Source organism: Schistocerca cancellata, chromosome 7, assembly GCF_023864275.1.
Source record: "Schistocerca cancellata isolate TAMUIC-IGC-003103 chromosome 7, iqSchCanc2.1, whole genome shotgun sequence".
Classification (NCBI taxonomy): domain Eukaryota; kingdom Metazoa; phylum Arthropoda; class Insecta; order Orthoptera; family Acrididae; genus Schistocerca; species Schistocerca cancellata.
Genome location: NC_064632.1, coordinates 183,252,970 through 183,274,658, shown reverse-complemented (window position 1 = coordinate 183,274,658; position 21,689 = coordinate 183,252,970). Strand labels below are relative to the sequence as shown.

The 21,689-nt window shown below is 44.1% G+C and overlaps 1 protein-coding gene across 1 annotated transcript in view; it reads right to left on the bottom strand.

Moving 5' to 3' along the window:
• Positions 1 to 881: 881 nt before the first annotated feature.
• LOC126092598 (UDP-N-acetylglucosamine--dolichyl-phosphate N-acetylglucosaminephosphotransferase) overlaps positions 882 to 21,689 on the bottom strand; it is a 133,465-nt gene continuing 112,657 nt past the window's right edge. Inside the window, exons 6-7 of the mRNA XM_049908294.1 lie at positions 11,978 to 12,209; positions 882 to 1,313 (exon numbers count right to left, since the gene is read on the bottom strand). Of these exons, the coding sequence (XP_049764251.1) occupies positions 1,239 to 1,313; positions 11,978 to 12,209 (307 nt within the window). The 3' untranslated portion in view covers positions 882 to 1,238. The remainder of the gene's footprint in view (positions 1,314 to 11,977; positions 12,210 to 21,689) is intronic.

Here is a 21,689-nt window from a genome sequence, read left to right as displayed (position 1 = left end):
CTTAGTTTTACTTGTAGAATAACATATAAAAATATTTGTATATCTTTGTGAATCACCCGTCTGTACAAACTTTGGCCGAAATCAATGCAGGGGTATAAGAGGAGCTTTTTACCTGCAGCTTTGCCCAGGTATGTCCATCACATATATTTCACACACATCTGTACACATGTTTTACCTTTATCTAAGGAAAATTCACCCTGAAGCTAAATGTTTATGACGTCATATCTCCTCAACTACGTGTCATACATTGATATATACTTTTGCAGGTACATACAGGTGTATGTGGATGCTGTCTGCAAAATATTATACTAATAGAGTAAATAGTAAAGAAGTGATAAATTAAAAGGTCATGCCTGCTGCAGCAGTTTTAGTGCATGGACAGTGAAATTGTAACAAGGAATAACTTCTTTCCTTTCATCATTTTGTGAGAGATGTCAGTGAGTATAGTTTGGCTATTTGTGCATTGTGAGCTACGCTTCTTTCTCACTCCTACTCCTTTTGGATGTAGGTGATTACCACCAACATCACAGTGGTCTTTTCACACAGTACATGACAGGTGCACCAAGTCTCGTTGAAATTGGCCCCGTAGCTTAGGAGGAGATGTGGGCCCTCCATACATACATATGTGTGGGTTATGAAAACAACATCTTTAACATTAAAATACCTGAAAACTAGTGCATAGCTGCACAGAATTAGAATAAAACCCAAATTATAAAACCTGCTTGTCTTTAAAATAAAGTGACCATCAAACTTTTTTATTTTCTAAAATAAAATTCTAAAAGCTGAAATCAAGATGATGACATTTACAGTATTACAGGAGCTGTGGGCCCATTCAACAAGAAAGTAATTAAACTTTTTTATGATAAAGTTTTTATTTCTTGCACATAAATTTTGTGCAAGTCTGCACATCAGAAAAATCCATTTTTCCCCTCTTGAAGAGCATTACAAATGAGCTTATATGTCTACTGACAGTACTTTTTGTGAGCAACTGTTAGTAAAACAATTCAAAATGTGACAAAGTCAAATCACTGTTTCTCTTGGACTCACTCACACTCAATAAATGCATCTGGGATAAAATTGCAATATTGTTCAGTTCATTATTATAAAAAGGAGACAAAACAGCACCTGCACTTTTCAAAAACTGACAAAATCTTCTTTCAATTTCTTCTTTTTCGCCAAAGCAATTTCCTGACTTCACTGACTAGAAACACTGAGTCAATCTATCCAGTAATGCCACATTACGCAGGTCCAACATCGTAGAAGAGGGCTGCCATTGGATAGCGAATGATGAATGCCAGAATACTGCAGACACCCTGCACACAATAATTTAATGTTTCACAAAGAAAACACAAGACTACCAAAGTAATTAACAAAGGAAGCATATGAAAGGTAAGTATACTATTGTAACTTGATTTATAATACTAAAAGCAACCTGTATATGACCAAAGAGGAAATGTGAACAGTATCACCAACAAGAACAATATTTTATTGTAAACAAATGTTTTATTTTCAGAGTAAAAGTTGGGTCCTTAGCATATATTCTACACTGAAATTGCATTCTAGGTGACTTCTCTATTGGAGTATTTCTTTCATTCTATGACTCTGTCCACAAATGTAGGTTCTGTGACACTATGCAGCTGTGTTAATTTAAATTATAAGAACTTCCTCACTGTCGAAAAATAATGTTTTTTCATGATCATCATCTATGTGAGAAGCAATATCTGCTAGAGATTTGATTACAAGTTTTTCTTGCATACAAATGTCTTTGATTATGCTGAAATTCATTACACACTTAATTATTAAATAACATGGCACAAACTCCTAAGAAATAATGTCTCCTTGACATAACAGATCATCAAAAGTATACTTTCCACTGTTTTCCTCGATCATTATCTCTCTCTCTCTCTCTCTCTCTCTCTCTCTCTCACTCACACACACACACACACACACACACACACACACAGAGAGAGAGAGAGAGAGAGAGAGAGAGAGAGATTAGTGATTACAGCCAACAGAATAAATGGCAAGCACTGGCTACAGGAAATGGTAATCTGTAACATTATTGTCAAAGCCTCAGGGCAGGAATATTCAGTGGGTCTTTTCTTTTATTGTCTGGTGCATTGTGATGGAATATTAGAGTGTAAGATCCTGTCAATGACAAGCCCACTAGACGCAGAGCAACAAATTGGATAGAACAGAATAGTGTATTTTTTGTATGTTATAGTTTGCTACCTGACTTAAATGTGACAGAACATAGGTTATGTAAAAATATGAGAGGTACAGATACTAATAAATTCTTTTCTGTGACAAAAGAGAAACTAAGATTGAATTCTAAATGTAAAAATTGAAAAGGATACTGACTGTGTAAATGACAAAGTGTTAACTTCAGTCTGTGAATCAAACTTTTACTGCAGGTACTTGAACTGTATAAGTGACAATCTAATTTCCAAAAAGAACTTTATTATATGTATTGGACAGGGCAGAGTCCAATAACTCTGAAGTAATACTCAATTTATCTTCATAAGATTACTTACTAAATTACCTCAAGACATGTTACAATATGGCAGAATACTCTTCTAGCCACCAAGCGGTGTGTGGTGGAGAGCACAATTCGCGCCAAAATCATATTCCCCCCCCCCCCTCTCTGTTCCACTCGCGGATTGCGCGAGGGAAAAACGACTGTCTGAACGCCTCAGTATGAGCTCTTATTTCCCTTATCTTTGAATGATGATCGTTATGCAATTTGAAAGTTGGTGGTAATACTAAATGCTCTATATCATCGGTGAAGATTGGATTTCGGAATTTAGTGAGCAGCTCCTTCCGTTTAGCGCATCGTCTGTCTGCAAGTGTGTCCCACTTCAAACTTTCCATGAGATTTGCAACGTTCTCACTATGGCTAAATGTATCATCAGTACCAGTCCGTGTACAAGACAACAGTTGTTTGAATAATGGCAGGTAATTTCTTTTATAATTTATGCTAAAGCTGGAAGATACGACATGGTGGATAGCAATTTTAAAACTTACTTGCATTACTCTATGGAAGGAGCCAATATCAGCGATTCCTATTTAGCAAATTCTTGATTTATTAATTACCTAACACCACACAAGGATGGGGAAGCAAACTAGTTCAAAAGAAACCCATACCAGCATTTGATTTAATCAATTTAGGAAAATTGTGGAAACATAATCCTGTCTTGCTGTGGCCACACTAGTGTGCATTTGGATGCCTGTGTGGTTGTGTGTACTTACGCTAGACAAGAGCTTGAAAGCTAAGGTAAATACTACTATCTGTTGAATCAAACAGTGGAAAATCCAGGATGGAATGTAACAATATTCTGAAAAGGAAAGTTGTTACTCACCATATACCAGAGATGCTGAGTCACAGATAGGCACAACAAAAAGACTGTCACAATATAAGCTTTCAGCCAACAAGGCCTTCGTTGAAAATAGATCACACACACACACACACACACACACACACACACACACGACTGCAGCTACTGCTGAAGCCACACTGCGAGCAACAGCCGCAGTGCATGATGGGAGTGGCAATTGGGTGGGGGTAAGGAGGAGGCTGGGCTGGAGATGGGAGGGATGGCAGGGTAGGGATGGGGGATAGTGAAGTGCTGCTGGGAAGTGCACAAGGATGAGGTGGAGAGAGGGTAGAGCAGCTAGGTGCAGTCGGTAGGTTAGGCGGAGGGCAGGGGAGAGGTGGGAGGGGGGGGGGAGAGGAGCGGAAAAAAAGGGTGTATTGCTGGAATGCTGGAATGAGGGCTGTGTAGTGCTGGAACAAGAACAGAGAAGGGGCTGGATGGGTGAGGACAATGATGAACAAAGGTCGAGGCCAGGAGGATTACAGGAACATAGGATATATTTTGCCAGGGAGAGTTCCCACCAGCACAATTCAGATAAGCTGGTGTAGGTGGGAAGGATCCATATGACACAGGCTGTGAAGCAGTGATTGAAATGAAGGATGTCATGTAGGACAGTGTGCTCGGCTACAGGGTGGTCCTCTTGTTTCTTGGCCACAGTTTGTTGGTGGCCATTCATGCGGACAGACAGCTTGTTGGTTGTCAAGCCCACATAGACTGCAGGTCAGCAGTTGCACTTTAGCTTGTAGATTTCATGACTGGTTTAACAAGCAGCCCGGTCTTTGATGGGATAGGTGATGTTTGTGACCGGAATGCAGTAGGTGGTGGTGGGAGGAAGATGGTACAGATCTTGCATCTAGGTCTATTACAGGGATATGTACCATGAGGTAAGGGGTTGGGAGCAGGGGTTCTGTAGGGATGGATGAGTATATTGTGTAGGTTCGGTGGATGGCATAATACCACTGTGGGATGGGTGGGAAGGATAGTGTGCAGGAAATTTCTCATTTCAGGGCACGATGAGAAGTAGTCGAAACCCTGGCAGTTGCTCCAGTCGTGGGTGGTACTGTGTTACGAGGAGAATGCTCCTCTGTGGCCAGATGATGAGACTTTGGGAGGTTGTGGGAGACTGGGAAGATAAGGCACAGGAGATTTGTTTTTGTACAAGATTGGTCAGTGAAGGCCTCAGTGAGGCCCTCGGTAAATTTCGAGAGGGACCACTTGTCACTGCAGATGCAATAACCACTTCTGGCTAGCCTGTATGGAAGGGACTTCTTGATATGGAATGGGTGGCAGCCATCAAAGTGGAGGTATTGCTGATGGTTAGTAGATTTGATATGCACAGAGGTACTGATGTGGCCATCTTTGAGGGGAGGTTAACATTGAGGAAGGTGGCTAGATGGGTTGAGTAGGACCAATTGATGCAAATGGGGGAGAAGGTATTGAGGTTCTGGAGGAATTTGGAGAGGGTGCCATCACCCTTGATCCAGATCATGATTCTGGGTGTTTAGGAAGGATTCCTCTAGATGGCCCATGAAAAGGTTGGCATAAGATGGTGCTGTGCAGGTGCCAATAGCCGTACCCCAGATTTCCTTGAAGGTAATGCCTTGAAAGGAAGGCATTGGAATCTGTCGTGTGTTGGGAAAGGTAGTGTTCAACAGTGGTAAGGCCATGGGCATTAGGAATGTGAGTGTAAAGGGTGGTGGTATCAATAGTGACGAGTGGGGCACCGTGTGGAAAAGGGCACGGACTGTCGAGAGTCAGTGAAGGAAATGGTTGGTATCTTCTTTTGAAGGCATTACCTACAAACAAATCCAGCATATGACTATGGGCAACTGCTTGGCACCATCCTATGCCAACCTATTTATGGGCCATCTAGAGGAATGCTCCCTAAACACCCAGAATCCCATACCCCTCACCTGGTTCAGATTCACTGATGACATCTTTGTGATCTGGATCAAGGGTTAGGGCACCCTATCCAAATTCCTTCAGAACCTCAACACATTCTCCCCCATTCGCATCACCTGGTCCTACTCAGCTCATCAAGCCACTTTTCTCAATGTTGATCTCCATCTCAAAGGTGGCTACATCAGTGCCTCTGTCCATCTCAAATCTACTAACTACCAGCACCACCTCCACTTCAATGGTTGCCACCCGTTCCATACCAAGAAGTTCCCTCCATACAGCCTAGACACCTGTGGTTGTCAAACCTGCAGTGACAAGCAGTCCCTCTTAAAATAAAACGAGGGTCTCACTGAGGCCCTCACAGACCATAATTATCCTCTCAATCTTGTACAAAAACAAATCTCCAGTACCTTATCTTTCCAGTCTCCCACAACCTCCCAAAGTCTCCCCGTCTGGCCACAGAGGAGCATTCCCATCATAAATCAATACCACGCAGGACTGGCGCAACTGAATTACATTCAGTGAATTTATAGAGTGTAAAAAAATTCTCATTACCAGTCACAATAAACGATTTATTTATTTATCACACACCCAGTTTTGGGCTTGTGCCCATTCTCAGGTGTTTACACATTCATGTACATGTTTATATTGCTGGATATTAATAAAAATGAAACATCCTTATTATAATTATGCTGTGGAGACAGTTTTTCCATTCAAGTGCACATCTGTTACCATTTTCACACCCATGTTTCAGTTTATTGAAAATTTAGTTGCATACTTCACTACTGTTTCATGAACTTGTGATATACACTGTGTTTGCATACAAACATTACATCCTCTGCCAGGGTTTCAACTACCTGTTGTCGTGCCCTGAAATGAGAGATGTCCTGCCCACTATCCTTCCCACCCCTCCCACAGTGGTATTCTGCCATCCACCGAAACTACACAATGTATCCATCCATCCCAACAGAACCCCTGCTCCCAACTCCTTTCCTCATGGCTCATATTCCTGTAATAGATCTGAATGCGAGACCTGTCCCATACATCCTCCCACCACCACCACCACCACCACCACCACCTACTCCAGTTGTGTCACAAACATTACCTATCCCATCAAAGGGAGGGCTACTAATGAAACCAGTCATGTAACCTACCAGCTAAGCTGCAACCATAGTGCTGCATTCTATGTGGGCATGACAAGCAACAAGCTGTCTGTCCGCATGAATGGCCACCAACTAACTGTTGCCAAGAAACAAGCGGACCACCCTGTTGCTGAGCAACATGACATCCTTCATTTCATGACTGCTTCACAGCCTGTGCCATATGGATCCTTCCCACCAATATCAGCTTTTCTGAACTGAGCAGGTGGGAACTCTCCCTGCAATATATCCTACGTTCCTGTAACCCTCCTGGCCTCAACCTTCGTTAGTCATTTTTCTCAACCATCCAGCCCCTTCCCTGTTCCCATTCCAGCACTACACAACTCTCATTCCACCAATGCACCCATTTTTGTTACTGCTCTCCTTTTCTGCTACCCCTTCCCCCTCCACCTCTCCCCTGCCCACCATCTGACCTCCCAACTGCATCTAGCTGCTCTACCCTCTCTCCACTTCACTTCATCCTTGTGAGATCCCCAGCAGCACTTCACTATTCCCCATCCCTACCATGCTATCCCTCCCCCTCCCTGCCCCAGTCTCCTTCTTACTCCCACCCACTTGCCACTCTCATCATGGACTGCTGCTGTTGTTCACAGTGTGCCTCCAGCTGCCAGTGGCTGCAGTCGTGTGTGTGTGTGTGTGTGTGTGTGTCATCTATTTTCAACAAAGGCCTTGTTGAAACTTCCTGGCAGATTAAAACTGTGTGCCGGACCAAGACTCGAACTCGGGACCTTTGCCTTTCGCGGGCAAGTGCTCTACCAACTGAGCTACCCAAGCACAACTCATGCCCCGTCCTCACAGCTTAACTTCTGCCAGTACCTCGTCTCCTACCTTCCAAACTTTACAGAAGCTCTCCTGTGAACCTTGCAGAACTAGCACTCCTGAAAGAAAGGAGTGCTAGTTCTGCAATTTTCGCAGGAGAGCTTCTGTAAAGTTTGGAAGGTAGGAGACGAGGTACTGGCAGAAGTAAAGCTGTGAGGACGGGGCGTGAGTCGTGCTTGGGTAGCTCAGTTGGTAGAGCACTTGCCCGCGAAAGGCAAAGGTCCCGAGTTCGAGTCTCGGTCCAGCACTCAGTTTTAATCTGCCAGGAAGTTTCATATCAGCGCACACTCCACTGCAGAGTGAAAATCTCATTCCGGAAACATCCCCCAGACTGTGGCTAAGCCATGTCTCTGCAATATCCTTTTTTTCAGGAGTGCTATTTCTGCAAGGTTCGCAGGAGAGCTTCTGTAAAGTTTGAAAGGTAGGAAACGAGGTACTGGCAGAAGTAAAGCTGTGAGGATGGAGCGTGAGTCATGCTTGGGTAGCTTAGTTGGTAGAGCACTTGCCCGCAAAAGGCAAAGGTCCCAAGTTCGAGTCTCGGTCCGGCACACAGTTTTAATCTGCCAGGAAGTTTCATATCAGCGCACACTCCGCTGCAGAGTGAAGATCTCATTCTCTAAAGGCCTTGTTGACCAAAACCTTATATTTTGACAGTCTTTTTGTTGTGCATATCTGTGACTCAGCATTTCCACTATATGGTGTGTAGCAACTTTCCTTTTCATAATATTGTACTATTATCTGTTGCATATTTCTGTGTGCTACACTTCAGTCAGCTATAGGTGAGTGGTTGCCTTTCCTTTTTTATATATGTACATATTATATATTTATCTTATATTTATACTTATGTTATATATAAATATCATGATGATGATATAAATATATATTTGGATGGCTGAATGGGGGTTTCAAGCCTGCTATTTCTGAAAATGAGTGCAGCATGTTAATATGTGTGCCGCCTTGTCCACTGGTGCAGCAAGTATTGGATTTATTATTATTTAACTTTTCTTGCATTCCAGTCACATCTTCAAAGGTAAGGTGGACTAAATATTTATATCTTATTAAATGTACTCATCATCTCTTTCATGGCTGTAAGAAGGAGAAAAATGAGTGATCATGCAATTGGCATCTTTAAAGTACTGTCACAGAGTTTGACAATTATTTTTAAACATGACCTATTGTTCTAAAATTTATTTTCATGTTCTTTAGTAAAAACTTTTTTCATTATTATGTAGAACTCCAGTCTCTAAATCATCATTAGTGGTAGTTCTGCCTCATACTTTCTCTTTAGCTCTGTGTAATTATTGTTTTCTTCCCTGATACTGCCTGTTAGTTGGTATCTTCTTTTTTCTATCCCCCTCTTTCCCTTTACCATATCTTCAATCTGTTGCTGGAGTAAGCAATGGTATCTCAAGATGTGGCTTCGCCAATTTTTCTTTCTGTTACTTGTGGTGTGTAAGAGATTTCTGTTTTTCCCAGCTCTTCAACAGCTTCTTGTTCCTCATGCTGCATTCCCAACTCACCATTCCAGTTTCCTCCATACCCACATTTCCAGTACCTCCAGCCTTCTGTCCTCATCTGTTCACAATGTCCAGGTCTCTGTACCAAATAAAACTGTGCCCTTTGTAGAGCATTTGGAGAATCTTCTCATTAGTCTTTTTTTTTTTCCTTCAATGGCCTGCATAGCATTTCCCCCTATTCTTTTCGAATGCTTGCTCGATTATCACTTTTCTCAGTTTTATATCTGTGTAACATTTCAAGTCTTCTGTTATAAGATTTCTAAAGTACTTGAATTTTGCAGCTTTCTGGAGTTGTCAGTTTATTGTGATTTGGACTTCCTCTTTTTCCTCCAAGTATCATACTTTTGGTCTTTTTCTGATTTATTTTCAATCCAAATACTTCACATTTGCTGTTTAGGTCTTCCACCAATTACATACCTTCTTTGTTCTGCCAGCATCACCATGTCGTCAGCAAAGCATATACACTCTTATCATTTTGCCTCCTCACTCACTCCTCTCATTTATACTTTGTGCCAGTTTAATGGCTGTGACTGGTATAACCAAACTAATATTTAGAATGTTTTAGAAATATTTCATGCATTTGTTCTCTGCCTGTCAACTGATTAATATGTTTTAACAAATCAGTTATTACCTCTTCATTACTTTTATTTATTCCTTCCTTGGAAAAATGCTGTCAGCTGACACTAAATATGTACTCATGCACTTACAGTTTATCTTTCCCAGTATGAAACAATGTGAATAGTTTAGTTACCTACTTGAAACACTATGGAGTCATCTGAGTTCCTCCATTCTGGGAAACATTGTGTGTATGCTCTTCTCCTATTGTCATGGTCCCTCACTATACCTAACACAGCTTCACTTGTCAAGTCACTTCTGTTGTACTGCTGCTCATTATCAAAAGTGGTAATAATAAAACATTGTACCCAGCCACTGCTACTGGCTTTTCCACAGCTCATTGGTGCCCTCGAGTATTTACATACTCTCACAGTTCAGTGAAATGGGCTTTAAGTGAAAATGGTTTGCTTCTACTATGTACAGGAAACCACATCCTGAATTTAACATTTAGGCACAATGTAACATACTCTCTGCAAGAGGGACGTGGAACTATTGCAAATTTAAGTATCAAACAAGTGTGTGTGTGTGTGTGTGTGTGTGTGTGTGTGTGTGTGTGTGTGTGTGTGTGTATTTATTGTTGACAAAGGCCTTAATGGCCAAAGCTATAATTGTGAGAATCTTTTGGTTGTCTCTCTCTGCGACTCAGCATCTCTGCTATATGGTGAGTAGCAACTTTCCTTCTCTATTATTGACAAACTTAAGTATGGCACTTATGCATTCTGCATACAGTATTTTATGTTTTTGCACGACATTATTGTAATTGGGTACAATATATTTACTCTTCAAGCAAAGATAATGTAATTTAGCCCAACTATGAGCTATACTACAAAGGCTGACTTGGTATACCTTATCAGTGCAGTGTGGAATGAATTGGTGCATGCCGGCAAGGTTCTAAAGTTGTCATCAGAAATGTTTTACAGAGCTATATGTTCCATAAATGAAGTTTTATTTCCTTCGGTTTTTATTAATCATTCTTCAGGAATGAAATCAGTGTATCTTGCAATCATTTTGTTTCCTATCACTTCAGATTGTCACAGACTTTAAATTCTAGCTGCAAGTAATTATACTTGTTCAAAATCTTATTGAGAAAGTTGCCATTGCAACATTCTGTTCTCTATAGACACTCTGAAATCAAACCCTGCCAAATTTTTAATAACAATACTAAACACTCTTTGCTCTGTCAGACTACAGTAATGTGCCTGAGGTTACCTCCTGCCTTTTAACGACTTTACATAAACAACAGCAAGTGAGGTTCTTTTCTCGGGGAATTTACTGAGTGATCACGTCAACAGTGGATGCCCATACAGATACCAAACATTTCATAATCTGGACAGAGTTCTGGGCAGAAACAAACAAACACTGAAATGCCTGACCTATTCAACATTTTATTGGGCAAAATAGTTCCTTAAGGTACAAGAATAACAAGAGAGCAGCAAATAGTGGAGACACTGAGTTGCTGACAGGCACAACAAAACGATGCTAAACAAGTAAGCTTTTGGCCAAAAACACCTTCTTCTGAATTAGGCACCATCCACACACACATTCATTCAAACGTACTCATCACACACACATTACCACTGTGTCTGGCTGCTGAGGTCAGACTGCGAGTAACCACACATGATGGGAGACGCAATCCGGCTGGTGGGGATGAGGAGGAGGATGGGGCAGGGAAGGAGAGGGATAGAAGGGTAGAGGTGTGGGACAGTAAAGTGCTGCTTGTGGGAGCATACAGGGACGAGGTGGAAAGACGGTAGGGCAGCTAAGAGCAGTCAGGAGGTTAGACAGAGGGCATGGGAGGAGGGGGTGGGACGAGAGTTTGGGTGAGTCAGAAAAGAAGTAAAATGAATGGGGGTGCATTGGTGAATAGAAGGCTGTGTAGTACTGGAGTGGGAACAGAGAAGGGTATAGATGAGTGAAGAACAATGACTAGCGAAGGTTGAGGCCAGGAGGGTAACCCTTAAGTTTCATTAGTCATTGTCCTTTACCCACCTATATCTTTCCCTGATCCCATGCCAGCACTACACTGCCCTCTATTCCACCATCTCACCCACAGTCTTTTTACTTCTCCCCTTTTCTGCTCCCTCCCCCATCCCCACCCCTCTTGCCCTCCATCTAACTTCCCGATTGTGCCTCACTGCCCTACCCTCTCTCCACCTTGTCCCTGTATGCTCCCACAAGCAGCACTTTAACACTCCCACCCCTACCCTGCTATCCCTCTCTCCCCCTGCCCCAGCTTTCTCTTTGTCCCCACCACCCAGAATGTGTCTCCCATCATGCACAGTTAATCACTGTCTGGTCTCGGCAGCCACAGTGGTGTGTGTGTGTGTGTGTGTTTTGTCTAATTCAAAAGAAGGCCTTGTGGCTAAAAGCTTACTTGTTTAGCAGTTTTTTTTGTTGTGCCTGTCTGCGACTCGGCATCTCTACTATTCATTATTCAATCCTGGATTTTCTGTAGTTTGAAGAGAGTAGCAAATTATGATTTCATTGAAGACACAATATAATGTTTATATATTTATTATATAAAATAGATACATAACTAAGAGAAGTCTCCGAGATATCAATATATTCAATAAGCATACAATTTATGAATTACCTGTAATACAAGCAGACGGGAGGTGAGAACGGACTCATGTGCTGGACCTCCAAGTAACAACGTAAGGTTGATAATTGTCATATTGTTAATCTCAATAGTGTTTTTATCAATATGGACATATAACAGCTTAAACCTTGGAAGAACTTTGAGTACAGCTATGCCAATTAGGCCCACTTCATCATGTGAAAATTTTACAGTGCTTGCCTCCATAATGTCTCGATCAGCATTGTACCTGGAATGAGTAATATGTTTAGGAAGTCTGCATCGAGAGAGAATAAAAAATCTGCTGGCAGCACAAGGCAGACTTCTCATTTAAAAAAATAAAAAAAGAACAAACACTGAATGGAAACATGATTTTTTTAAAATGTCATCCAATAGACAACGCCACCTCTGGTATCTCGCTGTTAATGTTGCTGGTCACTAACACAAATGTCTTACACCTGAGTCTTGCTAAGCATCTCAGATTTTTTTATAGTGGAACGAGGGCCACTCAGCCTCATGACATCAAATGATAAGCTGTTGTTTATAAGGGAAACAGACAGAGGATCCACCAAAGAAGCATCCAGACTAAAAAGCTTACAGCAGGGTGGGACCACACAGCATCTGTTTCTTAAATTAATGGACATACAATCACCAATGATGTGTTAAATCTTCACTCTGAAGACACTGCTATGTAATTTAAAAATTTAGCTAGTGGGTACAATGTCTGCTGCCACTGTGAGGAAGTAGTCATGGAATTTTATGACCAATGATTTTAGTGTGTCACCAGTTTTGTCCGAGCTATTTTTTGAGGGCTGAATTTCATTTGGATCAGTGGTTTTGTTTGTTTCTTATTTAATAAAGTTCTAAATTGTTTTCTCTTACTCTTCTAGTATTTCTGATAAAATAATTTAATTGGATACATAAAAAATGTACTCACCAAGCGGCGGCAGAACACACACATAAAAGAAGATTGTAATTAGGCAAGCTATGGAGCCACTGGCTCCTTCTTCAGGCAGAAGGGTTGAAGAGGAAGGAAGATGGGTGACGGAAAAGGACTGGAGAGTCTAGGAAAAGGGGTAAATTTTGGGAAAGTCACCCAGAACTGCGGAACAGGGGGGACTTACCACATGGGATGAGATGGGGAGTATTTTGCAATATTGGTGATAATAAGGTTTCAATTCTTGGCATCAACTTGTTCTCTGAATTACATAGAGCTCTCTCTTCCTAACACTGTCCATACTTGCTTCTGTTCAATTTTGAACTTCAATATTGCACAGTAAATAAATTAAAATATTCTGTGAAAGAACACTGAGCTGAAAAGAGATCTGTCAAAACATATATAAATGATAAAAATAACAAAAACATGGATCTTTGTCTGAAGAGATTCAGGTGGCAAATGATGATGAAACTATTAGTGCGGCTATTAGTATCCTGCAAAAAGATAGAAAACGTGTAATTATGTAAAGCATTTGCTATGAGGATTAGTTGAGTGACTGTGAGTCTATTTATTCTTAAATGTGAAAAAGCAGGTAAAACTGCCTTATTAATTTAAGGTTAGGTTATTATAGCATACAGGAGCTTCATATTTTTTTGTGCAGCTGATTCAGGCTGCTAAATAAGCACATACTTAAGTAGAATTCAGAACTGGAGACTGAGCTTAATCAATTGCTTTCTAATCATTATTAGTCACACCCCTTTCAGGAATGCATTGTTTGAGACTGTTTTAGAATTCCACATTAAAAGCAACTTGACACAAATTATCTTCAAAAACCAAATACCAAGACAGTCAAAAAAGTTGTCAAACTAAGCATGGTTTAAATAATTTCACTAGAAAAATTTTAAACCTACAAAACAACCAGTACACGTTAAACTAATAAAGTTTCAAATTAAATTGTCAGAGTTTTTACACAGACATCTGCTTGTCCATAGAGTTTAACGACTAGCCTGGTTCTGGGAAAATATTTGTCCTGATCACTGACCTGAACAACAAAATTTAATTGAAATTTATTGTGACTACTGCTATCATCATCCAGCAACAAAATTTCAAATACTTCTGAGATCTGTAACGTCACTCATGTGACCTTGTTAATATTTGTGAGCTTCTTGGACCTGGATTATATGCAACTGTTCTCTGTACTATCATGACAGGGTGGTGACTGTTTCATCAAAAGATTTCCCCGAGATTTTCAGCTTCAAATTCCAAATTTACTTAATCATTTTTTGTTGCATGTGGGAGCAAGTTTTACTTAACTAGCTATGTCCACAAACGAATTTTTTAAATTACCGCATCACTTATTTCTAAGAATTCCAAATTCAGCTACAATTTACTATTTTACCAACAATTCCACAAGATAAATGCTGAAACTTCCTGGCAGATTAAAACTCTGAGCCCGACCGAGACTCGAACTCGGGACCTTTGCCTTTCGCGGGCAAGTGCTCTACCATCTGAGCTAAAGCTGTGAGTACCGGGCGTGAGTCGTGCTTCGGTAGCTCAGATGGTAGAGCACTTGCCCGCGAAAGGCAAAGGTCCCGAGTTCGAGTCTCGGTCGGACACACAGTTTTAATCTGCCAGGAAGTTTCATATCAGCGCACACTCCGCTGCAGAGTGAAAATCTCATTCTGGAAAGATAAATGCTTTCTGCTTCTGGAAATTTCACTGTCATGATTCTATGACATGCTTTGTCATTTTATGATAACCTCAAGTATGTGAGAAATCCCCACAGCAACACATGTCAAACTCTTGTCAGTGGAATGTGCTATCAATAGACTTTCAATGCATAATGTTTCAAACCTGACACTCATCACACTACCATCAACATAACAGTTTGAAGCATGATGCTGTGAGTATGTCAGGAAAGTTCTGCTTTGAACTGAAATCGGAGAGGGAAAAAAAAGCATAAGAACCTGAATATTCAATGCTGATATACAAAACATGCATGTTTCCTGACAAGCCACAATCCTGTCTATTCAGCACACAACACAACCCTACAGCTGAAGAGCTACACCATCATCATCTTCGCCCTCATTGTACTGAAATTAATACCTGTCACAACCACTATTTTTGAGAGACTTTTATTAGTGTCATCCACACCAATTTCTTATTATCACCCCTTTGGTGAGTATATACAAAATCGTGAATATTCCTTTCAATCCTACTCTATGGAGTCTAGTCCTGACAACTTACCAAATTATAAGCTAAAATCAAACAATGTAAACTATAGTTTGGAATATCAACAATATTAGGAAAAGGATAGATTGCTACCCACTATAAAGATAATTCACCGAGTTGCAGATGAGCACAACAAAAAGACTGTTAAACATTATAGCTTTCGGCCAAAGCCTTCTTCAGCAGAGAAGTAGTAGTAGTAGTAGAAGGGGTTTGTGGGCGCACAACAGCAAGGTCTTCAGCGCCCGTTCAGTATCATAGTGAGACGGGTGTCAAGAAAAAAAACTCAGAACATTTACATCAAACGGAACATAAAACACAGGGAACAATCATAAAAAATATGTGCTCACCCACACCGAAGTGTGGGATGAAGCAGGGCGTCAGCAGTAAAACATGGACAACACAGGAAGAAAAAGGTAGAGGGAGCTAAAACAATGGAGCAGATGGAAGTGGCTGGCTGACCGCAAGGAAAAAAGGGAGGAGTCAGCCACTCTGCAATACACTAAAACCGCCAGCCTAAAAGTTTAGGCCAGAGTCCAGACACATCACAAAACTTAAAAACCCTAGACACACATGTCTCATCGTTAGCTAAAACACAGGGCAGATCCCCATCAACTTGTGCTTCTGCCCTTGCATCACGGTATAAAATGCAGTCTGTTAAAATGTGCCGGACAGAGATGTGCACACCACAAGCATCACAAAACGGAGGATCCTCCCGCCGTAATAAATAGCTATGTGTCAGAGGACAGTGCCCGATCCGAAGACGTGTGAGCGCCACCTCTTCCCGCCTGAGCAGCCGGCAGGAGGAATGCCACGGCGGAGTGGTTGACTTTACCGACCTCAGTTTATTGTCCGTCACCGCCAGCCATTCGTCCTCCCACAACTCCATGCACTTCCTGTGGAGTGCAGCGATGACTGACTGCAAGGGGATAGGACACTGGACCACATCCTGCTCTCTGCAGGCCTCCTTGGCAGCCCGATCAGCCTGTTCATTGCCCCATATGCCGACATGACCAGGCATCCAGCAGAAGGATACCTCTTTACCCCGCCGTTGGAGCAAGTACAGTTGGTCATGTATCAGCTGGACCATCTCTTCAGTCGGGTATAGGTTCTGCAGTGAGTGTAAGGCACTAAGAGAATCGGAGCAGAGAAGAAATCGATCGCCCCGAACACGATGCATCTGCTCCAGTGCCGTCAGGATCGCGTGGAGCTCCGCTGCGAAAACGGTATATTCAGCAGGGAGGCGAATCCGGGTAACATGATCAGGGAACACCACAGAACAGCCAAGGAAAGTCTCCTGTTTGGAGCCATCAGTATAAACGACAGTGAAACCGTGATGCACATCTAAAATGTTAAAAAACAGAGATTGGAACGTAAAATCTGGTGTGCCAGCTTTCGTAAAATTAGTCAAATCTAAAATAAGTTTGGGTCTCCGGAGGAGCCAAGGTGGAGATCTGCTCCAACCGCGACTTAAAACACGAAGACCAGCCATAGACATCGCACCGAGGCAATCCTGTGCGCGAATCCCATAGGGCTGCGTCGTACATTGCCGGTTATGAAACAATCGTGCCAGAGGAGGCTGAGCAACGGTAGGGTATGCAGGGGTGTAGGGTGTGGACAAAGTTTTATACGCCTGGCGCACTGTAAGTAGCCGTCGCCGCATATGAAGTGGCAGTTCACCAGCCTCTGCACAGAGGCTGGGTATGGGGCTAGTTCGGAATGCCCCAGTGGCCAACTGAAGCCCTTCATGGTGCACAACGTCCAACATTTTTAAGTAAGAAGGCCTCGCAGACCCATACACCGTGCACCCATAATCGAGCCGAGACCGCACAAACGCCCTGTAAAACTGGAGCAGACAAGTCCTGTCAGCTCCCCATGTACTGTGGCTAAGACATTTTAAAATACTTAAAGCCTGAAGCGACCGCTGTTTCAGGTCTTTAAGATGAGGTAACCACGTGAGCCTCGAGTCAAAAATGAGCCCCAGAAATCTCACCGTGTCTTTAAAAGTAAGAATAGTGTCCCTCAAGCGCAACTCAGGAAAGGTTAAAATCGAATGAGAACGGTTAAACAGAACACATACAGACTTCTCGGTGGAAAACTGAAAACCACTCTTCTTCGCCCAGTCATCCAAATGCCTAATCGTAAGTTGCAACTGACGGGTTGTCATTGCAAGGCTTGAAGAAGAGCAGAACAAAGAGAAATCATCCACAAACAAAGAACACTGGACAGGACTTTTCACTATGGACGTAATGCTATTAATAGCGATGGCAAACAGAGTCACACTTAAAACGCTACCCTGAGGGACACCATTCTCCTGCTCAAAGCGATCAGACAGGACGTCACCAATTCGGTATCTAAAATATCGTGGCGAGAGGAAAGACTGAATAAAAAGAGGAAGACAACCACGAAAACCCCATTCGTGAAGCTGCTCCAGGATGAGACGCCTCCAAGTAGTATCGTAGGCCTTCTCGATGTCGAAAAATACACCTAGAAGGTGATGACGGCGTAGGAAAGCCAGTTGGATAGCCGCCTACAGGAGGGCAAGGTTATCGAAGGTGGAACGAAACCTCCTGAACCCACACTGAAAGCGACTCAGGAGTTGCCGGGATTCTAACATCCAGACAAGGCGGCGGTTGACCATCCGCTCCAAGGTCTTCCCTATGCAACTAGTGAGGGCAATACTACGGCAGCTACTTGGGCTCGTGCGGTCTTTCCCAGGTTTTAAAAAAGGGATTAAAACTGCCGCACGCCACGCTTCAGGAAAGTGACCCGACGCCTAAATGGCATTAAAAAGTGCGAGGAGGATTTCTTTGTTGCGCATTGTGAGGTGCCATAGCATACTGTAATGGATCCTGTCGTGGCCAGGGGATGTGTCACGAGTGCCAGACAATGCAGAATCCAGCTCCCACATAGAAAATTGGCAGTTGTAAACGTCATGAGAGGTGGAATGGAAGTCCAGACTACATCTCTCAGCAACGGCTCTATGGCGCTGGAAACCTGGATCCTGACTGGTTGTTGCAGTAACTGTGGTGAAATACGCTGCCATAGTCTGGGCAATGTCTTGCGGATCCATGTGGAGAGTGCCATTATTCATTACAGCAGCTATGGGGCACCTCCCTCCTCTGCCAGAAATTCTCCTGATGGTCTCCCACACAGTGGAACTTTTGGTGGAACGATTAATGGTGTTCAGGAACGTTTGCCACGACCTCTTCTTGCTCTCACGAATAATGCGGCGACATCTTGCCCTCGCCACCCGAAAGGCTGCAAGATTCTCAGCAGTCGGCCGACACTTGAACCGACGCAGAGCCGCACGCCTGGTCCTGATCGCAGAGTGGCATTCGGCACTCCACCAAGGCACAGGTGGCCTCTTCCGGTGGCCTGTGGACTGTGGAATGGAGGCTGCAGCGGCGTGGTGGACCGTTTTGGTAATATGATCCACCCACACCTCAACATTCGCACAGTGTTCGAATTGGGCCAACTGGCTATAAAGTGTCCAGTCAGCTCCACTGAGCACCCATCGTGGGGCCCACGCCATCTGGCAGGTGAATCCAGATTTGGAAATGATCACTGCCGTGCAAGTCAGCGACCACTTCCCAGTGAGCACTGGCGGCAAGAGCCGGAGAGCAAAGTGAGAGATCAATGGCAGAGAACGACCCAGTCGCTGTGGAGAAATGAGTACTCTGTCCTCCATTGAGCAAGTAGGCACAGGATGACAGGAGAAGCCTCTCAATTGCTCTACCCCTGGGGCAGGTAAGTGCAGAGCCCCAAAGCACATTGTGGGCATTAAAATCACCACAAATAATGAATGGCTGGGGGAGCTGGGTAAGAAGGTCGGTGAGGGCTGCTTCATCAAGAGCATCATTTGGGGGCAAGTAAAGGGAACATACCGTCAATGGATGACGCACATGCACGGACACAGCGACAGCCTGTAGAGTCGTCGTAAGTGAGAGAGGCGAGGAGTGGTAGTCCGTCCTGACGAAAATACCTATGCCGCCTCTAGCTCTCTCTCTCCACGCAGGTCGTCCTTTTTGTGGAGTGTGTAGCCTCGTATCTCAGGGGAGTATGATGGATGGAAATACGTCTCCTGGAGACAGAGACACAGTGGTCTACCCTGAGAGAGTAGACGAAGTTCCTCCACATGCGTCCTGAACCCTTGCAAGTTCCACTGGAGTATGGGAGCCATCTATGTTGGGGGTAGCACCTTCAGCCTGTCTCTCCGACGGGGCGGGGAGACCGCAGCAGGTGTAGGGGCAGGCGTGGGACGAGATGATTGCCCCACACATACATCGTACTCCATCAACTCTGGGGAAGAGTCAGATGAAGCCTCACGTAAAACAACATCCGCATGGTCAGATGGTTTACCACGGGATTTGACGCGCTGTTGTTGCTGTATGGTAGCTTTCTGTGGTTTGGTGGACTTTGGGGGAGCTGATGTGGGAGTGGTAATTGGCGCACTGGGCTTGGGAACAGCCTCAGCTGTTGGAGGTGCCAGGGGCTGGCCCAAGTTCGCCACTGTACCTTTGTCTGCCGTTCGAGTAGGGGCTACTGGCTCTGAAACACTGGGTGCGTTGCAAGTGCACTGACAGCTACAGGTGTTAGTGCCAACACTCACCACTTCGGTCTGCGTTGAGGCATCGACTTTTGGAGTAGGCTTCTGAACCAGGGAGGCAAAAGATGTAGCAAATGTGGGAGGTTGCATCGACTTAAAGATCTTCTTGGCCTCACCATAGGGGATACGCTTGGTTGTTTTTATTTCCTGACCTTGCGTTCCTCTAAAAACATGTGGCAGTCCCTACTCCAAACAGGGTGGTTCCCAGAGCAATTAATACATTTACCCGGAGACGAGCAACCAACTCCTTCATGAGCAGCCTGACCACAGTTTCCACAAATCGCTTCGCCTTTACAGCCTAAGGTGGTATGCCCAAAACACTGGCATTTGAAACAGCGCATTGGGGCCGGGAAATAAGGCCTCACACTAAGGCGAAGGAAGCCAGCTTTAACATGTTCAGGAAGTTTTGTGCTACTGAAGGTCAGAATAAAGGAGTCGGATTTGACAAGAGTGCCATCAACCCTCTTCATGATGTGTTGGACATCAATGATACCTTCTGGAGCCCACTCACGTTGCAGTTCTTCCTTGGGAATATCAGCTAGATCTCGGCATGTCACAACACCTTTGCTGTAGTTCAAGGTGCTGTGCAGTTCAGTGTCTATGGCATACTCTCCAAGGCATTTAGCAGATTGGAGGTTAGTTGCTTGCTGGGAAGTGGAAGTTTCCACTAGCAAGGTCCCATTACGTAAGCGCTTCACCGATTTTAAAGAGCCACAGATTCCCTCCAATCCCTTTTGTATGTAGAAGGGCGAAACCTTCTCAAAACTACCCTCCTTCCGTTTCACAATGAGAAACACATTCGGATTACCAGAATGCATTCTGTTACCTAAGACTGGACTTTTTAAAGAAGCGCCGGAGTCAGGGGGACTGACTGCACGGGCCCTCTTAAGAGACTGGGTGTTAGAACCTTCCAGCGGCCCACCCTTTCCGCTGGGAGGAAGAAAAGAGGATTTCGAAGGATCCATCGTGGTCCCACGAGCAGCTAGGGAACTAGAAGTCCACCTAGACAGAGCCCCGCGTGCCTAAGTAAGCCTTATACAACTGAGGTGCGGCAGGTTCCCCAGAGGTTGCCCGCTATCGACTGTTCCACCTCAACAGCCATGCATCTCATCAGCGCGCAGCACACCTTGAGATTGAGGGGTTTTTTAGAGAGGTTTATTCCATCCTCGCGATCCGGGCAGTCAAGCCAAGATCCCCATTCCCTGAGACACACAACGTTCCACCGCCGCGCCGCACGGTGGTCGCTGAAGTATGCTCAGAGCTTACGGTGACAGGTGACTGGTGGCGCTTACCAGTCCCCAGCTCAGGAACCCCGGGGTCGCCAAGCCCGTACCCAGCAAATGAATGCTGAGCCCCTGGGGGGTTCAGCAGAGAAAGCACACAGACATTCACACAAGCAAGTGCACCTCACACATACACATGCCTGTTTCTACCAGCAGCTCCAACATGACTGTGACTGTCACATGAATAGCAATTTGAAGTGGGACAGGGAAGGGTGAGAGACGGCACAGTATGGGTGAGGGGAGGAAGAGTGCTGTCTGGCGAGGTATGCAGGAACTAGAGACTGTCAGGCGATGTGTTGACTGGTGGTGGTGGTGGTGGTGGTGGTGGTGGTGGTGGTGGTGGTGGTTGGGAGAGGGGGGGGAGAAGGGGAGGGGGAACAGAGAGTGGGAAAGGAGAGGAGCTGGGGAGAGGAAAGGGCAGGTGGGGGGGGGCACATTGTCATAGGCCAATGCACAAAGAAGGTGAGCGAATGTGAAATGGAACCAGTTGACAGGACGAGGGGGCAGTTAAGAAAAGCTGGTGGTGGAGGGGAGTACCCAGGTGGCCCAGGTTGTGAAGCAGCCATTCAAAAAACTTGCACGCTATGTTTGGCTGCATGTTATGCCATAGAATGGTCTATTTTGCTCTTGGCCACAGTTTGGCAGAGGCCGTTCCTCCTGGCGGACAGCTAG